This window comes from Carlito syrichta, unplaced genomic scaffold (genome assembly GCF_000164805.1).
Source record: "Carlito syrichta isolate Samal-C Ts95f unplaced genomic scaffold, Tarsius_syrichta-2.0.1 Scaffold309858, whole genome shotgun sequence".
NCBI classification, from domain to species: Eukaryota; Metazoa; Chordata; class Mammalia; order Primates; family Tarsiidae; genus Carlito; species Carlito syrichta.
In genome coordinates, this window is record NW_007253954.1 from 423692 (window position 1) to 430773 (window position 7082).

Consider the following 7082-nt stretch of genomic DNA (forward strand, 5'->3'; position numbering starts at 1 on the left):
CTGCCTTTGATCCCATTACTTTCAACCCTACTACTTTTTATGACTGTGTGAAGACAAATCAAACATACTTATCAAAGTTGTAGGTGACACACAGAGCAAAAGCAAATTCAGAAGATGGCAATCTCACCCCCCTCTCCTACCTTGGGGAGGTGAATCTCTCTCTCTCTCTCTCTCTCTCTCTCTCTCTCTCTCTCTCTCTCTCTCTCTCTTTCATTTGTTTCTAAATAAACTATATTATCTAACGGAAAAAAAAGAAGATGCCAAGCTTAAGATTCAAAATGAATCAAGCAATCTTGAGTAAGCTAGAATGGTGAATTGAAATCAATAAAGTAAAATTAATAGGGAAAGTAAGCCGGGCTTGGTGGCTCAGCCTGTAATCCCGCGCCTTTGGGAGGCTGAGGTGAGTGGATTGCCTGAACCCGCGGGTTCAAGACCTGCCTGCGCAGCGAGACCTCATCTCTACAATAAATAAAAAAATCAGCCGGGCGTGGTAGCGCATGCCTGTAATTCCAGCTACTTGGAAGGCTGAGGCGGAAGGATCGCTGGAGCCCAGCAGGTCGAGGCTGCGGTGGCCGGGAGCAGCCACTGCACTCCAGTCTGGGTGACAGAGTGAGACTCCAACTCAAAAAAACAAAAAAAAAAGGGAAAGTAAAGTCCTAAATTTAAGTTTTTAAAATGTCTACTTTACAAATATAAAAGATGGGGCAGGGGTGGATGAGATAGGGTAACAGTAGTGTGTATAAAAAAATATTGGGGGTTTTTTAATTGATTAATTTATTACAGCCAAATATGAGTCGATGTGCTGAGGCTTCTTTTAAAAATTAGTGCAAGTTTAGATGTTATTGATAGAAGTATGGAGTCTAAATCAAAAGAAGCCACGATTATATTATATTCTATATTGGTCATTCCATATCTGTGTTCAATTTCACCGTTGAACATTTTAAGAAATGCATTAATACCCTGGGGTAATGCCACAAAGATGACCAGGGTAGTGAGGTATTGGAAATTTGATAGTAATGGGCAGCAAAGGACAAACTTCACTGGGGATGATTACCCTGGAAAAGAGTCAACTTTTCAAATAAAGCCATCCTCAAATACTCAGATGTCTAACCCCGTGAAAGGAGTAGCTTTCTCCTTTTCTCTAAAGAGTAGTAGATGGAAATTCTAGAAGTTCTGAGAGTTGAATAAAATATGAAGGAACATGGTAATGATTAGAGTTGTTCAACAGTGGAACCACCTGCTCCATGAAGCAGCGATATTCATTCAAGTGTTCAAGTGGAAGTTACGTGACCGCTGTCACACATGTCCTCTCCTGGCTCTTCCTTCTCTTGTCCACTTCTCATCTGGTCCTGGGCCTCAAAGCTTACCTCTATGTCAAGGGCTCCAAACTTGTGTCTCCTCTACTGAGCAGCAGGTCTGTCCACCTCTTGTCTGATATTTTATCCTGAATGTCTCATAGACATTTCAGATGCATATGGCCAAACATCTTGCAATTTCACCCCAGCACCTGTTTTTCCTCCAGTCATCACCATCTTAGTAAATGGCATTATCATTCACTTGGTTACTCAGGCCTTAAACCAAAGAATCTTCCTCGATTTTTCTCCCTTTTTCCCTTGCCCATGCATTCAATCCATCAACAGCTCAGGCAGGTCCCTGCTCCAAAATAGATCCTGAGACTGTTCTCCTCTCACCACTTCCACAACTACCACATAAGCCAGGCCACTGACTGCTACAGGTTTCCCTCCCTCCATTCATTTCTCTCATTCCCCATTTCCTTGGGGTTTTTCCCCCCCACACACAATCACTTTCATGATCTTTTCACGCCACAAATCAGATCGCATCACTCCTCTGCCTAAAATTCATCAATGGTTTCTCATCACACAAGATAGACTCTAAATTCCTTATCACAGCTCCTAAGTTCCAGCTCCATCAGGTCCCTGCCTATTGCTCAGACCTTCCCTCTCCATGCTCCAGGCACTGTCTCCTAGCCCCTGAGCTTGTCCTCTCTTTACTGCCTCTGCCTGAGACACTTCACATCCAGATCTCTGCCTAGAGGCCCCTTTCTATCCTCTGGGAATCAGTTTCGCAGATCAGTGGATTTGAAATAAGCAGCACCCACTTTACCACTGTGCCCCCCCTGCCTATCATACTGCTTTATTTTGTTTGATAGCAGTTATCACTATCCAAATTTGTCTTTGTCTTCTTGTTTATTTCTGTCTCCACAACCCCTATAAAAATGTAAACCCCACGAAAGCAGGCACCTTTTCCCTTTGATGGATCACTAAATTCCAGCACATGGAAGGGGCCCTGGCACAGAGGAAGATCTCAATCAAAATCTGCATGATGAGTTCATAAAGCTTCAAATTAATAAAACACTTCTGGTACAAACCTATCTTAAAATGATGCTTCCATACTGTGAAAATCACAGAATTTTAGGGACCATGGAGATATCTAATTTATACCCACATTTTAAAAATGAGTCTTTAGCACCAGAAACATTCATTAACTGCCCTTACACTACACAGCTTTTTAGTAGCAAAGCTGGGACCAGGACCCAGGTTTCTTAATTCCAATTCTGGGTAGTTAGCCAAGGGTGAGCATGGGTTCCTTTACCTGGCCCCATCCCAGGTTATACTCATCTTCCTGCTATGACTAGTTGTAGTATCCTCTTTCTCTTTCAGAAGTGTCCCAGACTAGAGGATAAATGATCCCCCTAACTATATCACAGCTTCTGAAATCCTGAAATGAAGTCAACAATGTTCATCCACCTAAAAAGTCATAATGTAAAGAATGTGGCTTTCTTCCAATTTTCTTGTTTTGTTTTTTTATTCAATTTTTTACTCCTCCCTATTGCTGTATAGAAGTGTTTACAGACATACATAAAAACTATATTAAGCTATTTGGTCACTTAGCTAATTAAAGCAATGACACATAATGAATACATAAAATAATTTCATTAATAACACTCATGACTGACTACCTTTTGATATTGTCTTTTTAGGATTCAGGCTAAAATCCCAGGCGCTAAAAGGCACGCTGAGTAAATCGATATCCTACTGGAGACTGGACTCAAACAGGAATGTCTGGAGTGGTAACAGCTCTCTTCTTACTCGTTTCTGCAAATTGATTGTTCTCCCCACCCCATACCATAATCTTAGAGACAAACTTTAAAAAACAGCTGTTTTTAGGCTGTTCCTGTACTCTTAGGATATTTGAGTCACTTGTGTCAAGCACTAAAGTATAGAGAAAAGTGTATTAGATGTGGTTTTTAATTTTGTGTCGCTAAAAAAAGTGCATGATGGTGAGAGCCCAAATTATCGTTCCTTCTTCGGTGTTCTTCTCTTCTCTCTGCGATGCTTCTGTAGCTTCTAACTTTCCCTGTGGCTAAGCCTTTCCTGCCGAGTGCTCCAATGCAATAGTGGAAATCGCTTCTGTGTCCTTGGGTTGCTGGTTGGATTAATCTTTAATAACAATATATAGACTTATAGACTGATGTTTTAGCATTTTTCCAACACACAGAACGTGAAAGTAAAAACAGTCAACCGTACTTATGGTAATCAGTTTTGTATAACTTAAAATAACTCAATAAATGAATAAACCCAAAACGAACATGCAGTACTTTTGTTGTATGGGATTAGTGGGTTGATTTACATGTGTGGTAACTAGAAAGTACCAGCATGGTAACTTTATTACAATTTGTATTACTTTCTCTGTAGTTCCTAATGGACTCAATATGGACTCTGGATATTTGCACTTATGTACTTGATACTGAATGCATAAATAAATGTTACTAAATGTAGTATGTTCTCCCTCTTCTCATGCATGGTCCTACTGGAAAACACAAACGCTGTAAGCAGTGAAGTCACTTGATGATATGCAAGGAGTGCTGACACCAAGTGCTCACCTTACTCCTCTCTCCAGGTCCACAGGGTCAAACCCCACCTGGCTTTTGCCTCCTTGGGGTTATTAATAGAAAACTGAAGAGTAGTAAACTGGAAAACACTCTTCCTATCATACTCTGGTATAGAAGCAGATATTTTAAATAGCTTTTTTTTATTACACTTGAAAGTGATGTAAATCCTTACATAAACATTTCATAACAATATGCAGCACAAGGCAAAAAGCAATTGTAATTGCTATGAATTTACTGTTTTGTAATTATTTACTGAGCACCGACTGTGTGCCAAGCACTAAGGATAGGGCTGTGAATAAGAGAGATGAAAATTCCTGCCCTCACCACACTAAGTCTTCTAAGGATGGCTGGCTGCTTTTTTGTGAAAATTCAATTGCATATTTTATCTCACTGCTAGAATTAAAACACAAAGAAGAAGAAGTAAAAGTGAATGAAAGGAGTAGCAGTAGGAGAAATAAAAGAAGTAGGGGAGCCGGGCTCGGTGGCTCAGCCTGTAATCCCGCGCTTTTGGGAGGCTGAGGTGAGTAATTGCCTGAGCCCATGGGTTCGAGACCCGCCTGGGCAGCGAGACCTCATCTCTACAATAAATCAAAAAATCAGCCGGGCGTGGTAGCGCATGCCTGTAGTTCCAGCTACTTGGAAGGCTGAGGCGGAAGGATTGCCGGAGCCCAGCAGGTCGAGGCTGCGGTAGCTGGGAGCGGCCACTGCACTGCAGTCTGGGCAACAGAGTGAGACTCCAACTCAAAAAAAAAAAAAAGAAGTAGGGGAATAAAGGAATAATTACTTATAAAAGACTGGCTTTAACCAACTTTACACTTGGGTTCAGTGAGTATTTATGACGTTATCCTTCTGTGCAAAGTGGTATGAAGTTCAAGAGTCACTTAACCTTGCACCAGCAGCCAAGAAACTCCCATCTTGATGCTGGGGGAAAGTGCTGGCTGTGTGGAAATGCACACTAAACAGAAAGTAGCACAAATAAGAGTTATGATTACAAGGCATAAGCATTGGAACAGGCTTCTCAGGGGAGGTGAGTTTCAGGGCTAGGTGCTGGTCTAATTTTTACCAGATAAAGAGAGTCCACACCAGGATGAAAAAGGAACATGAGACAAAGTGCTAAGATGTGGGGACACATGGCTAATGCAGAAAATGGTGAGTAATGAACAGAATTGGGCAGTAAGGTATAAGGACTTGGGGTGGTACCCAGCCAGGCTGGAAAGGTGAAGAGTAGGAAGAAGCTTGGATGCCCGTGCCAAGGAGTTTGGGCTTTATTCTTTTTATTTTATTTTATTTTTGAGTCGGAGTCTCACTCCATCACCCAGGCTGGAGTACAGGGGCACACTCACAGCCACCCCAGCATTGACCTGCTGGGCTCCAGCAATCCTTCTGTCTCAGCCTTCCAAGTAGCAGGAACTACAGGAACACACTACCATGCCCGGCTAATTTTTTATTTATTGTAGAGACAAGGTCTTGCCAAGTTGTCTGGGCTGGTCTTGAACCTGCGGGCTCAGGCAATCCACTCGCCTGGGCCTCCCAAAGTGCTGGGATTACAGGCTAAACCACTGAGCCCAGCCTGGGCTTTAATCCTTACATCTCAGAGAGTTACACAAACTCAACAAAGGTGCAAGATATTTAAGGTTAGATGAATATAGGGGATAATTGTAACGTAACTCTAACAGCAAACCAGTGACACATGACTAAGCCTTTATTAGAACAACCATAGTGAAAATAAAAACGGGGTGTTCACCCATCCCTGATCCTTGATATTAGCCTGAGATGCCAAGCACCTACCAAAGGCAGGTGCTCAGCTAAGAGACAGTGTGGAGGGAGAGTGGACTGGAGTTGGTGACCAACTAGTTGTGGGGTTTTGAGACCAGAGCTGGCCTGGTGTGACTCCTTAAATTTTGTATCTGAGACAGTTCACTTGCTTCACCCTAACCCAGAGCAGTCTAAGACTAGCTGGTCAGGAGGATGCAAGAGAATGCAATACCATTTTCCAGGAGAGAGAGCCCAGAAAAGCTGGTTTGGGAAAGGAAGATAACATGCTTTGTTTGTTGCTTGATGATTTTTTTATGGTTACTTGATACAGAAAGATATTTCTTTTTTTCTGTATGTTTTTCAGTCTCCAACCTTTGAGATGACGTTTCTTCTACCTGACTTTATTGTGTAGAATTAATCTTCAAAATCTGCATTTGCTGCATTTTTCTCCCTTCTGTGGGCCCAAAATTCCTTTCACAAACAGCTGTATTAGGAGGAGACTCTAATTTGAAATCCCATTTGCTGGTAGTGGTAGAGAAGGAACCTCCAGGCTTACAAAATTATAGGAATGGATGTAGATTTTTAAAAAGTGGAATATGGGGCACATAGTATTCTGCTTCTACAGGAAACCTCAGCCTAGGTGGTATTTAAGATGATGGAAGTTACGTGGGGCCCTAGTTAATAGATAAAAAGAGGATCAGCTGGTTGCAGTGGCTCACACCCATATTCCCAGCACTTTGGGAGGCTGAGGGGGGAGAATTGCTTGAGCCCAAGAGTCCAAGACTAGGCTGGAAGACATAGCAAGAACTCTTCCCTACAAAAAAAAATCAAAAATTAGCCTGGCGTGGTATATATTCCCAGCTACCTGGGAGGCTGAGATAGAAGGATCACCTGAGCCCAGGAGGTCAAGATTATGGTGAGCCATGGTCATGCTATTGCATACCAGCCTGGGCAACAGAGTGAGACCCTGACTGGAAAAAAAAGAGGATCAAGAGGAGAGCCCCTGGAAAAGCCAGAGTGAGTGAGGTGATCCTGAAAGCTGTGAACAGTAGACAATCCTTACAGTCTATGGATGAGTTAGCTAAGCCAACAGGAGCTGGTAGATGAAGTTGCAGTATACATGGACCATTTCAGGAATAAAGGAAATAGGATGGTTTATATGTCCTCTGCTCTTTCGCCGCCCATATTAGTTTCCTAGGTTGCTCTAACGAAGTACCAAAAACTAGATTTCTTTAAAACAACATGAATTTATTCTCTCACAGTTCTGGATGCCTGAAGTCCAAAATCAAGGTGTCAGCAGGGCTAGACTCTCTCTGATGGCTCTACAGAAGAGTCCTTCTTTACCTCTTCTGGTGTTTGCCAGTCTTTCTTGGTGTTCTTGGACTTGGAGATGCACCATTCCAGTCACATGGTT

At 42.3% G+C, this 7082-nt stretch overlaps 1 protein-coding gene across 1 annotated transcript in view; it reads left to right on the forward strand.

Moving 5' to 3' along the window:
• RTN1 (reticulon 1) overlaps positions 1-3799 on the forward strand; it is a 164763-nt gene extending 160964 nt beyond the window's left edge. Inside the window, 1 exon segment of the mRNA XM_021717561.1 lies at positions 3002-3799. Coding sequence (XP_021573236.1) covers positions 3002-3044 — 43 coding nt within the window. The 3' untranslated portion in view covers positions 3045-3799.
• The last annotated feature ends 3283 nt before the right edge of the window (positions 3800-7082 follow it).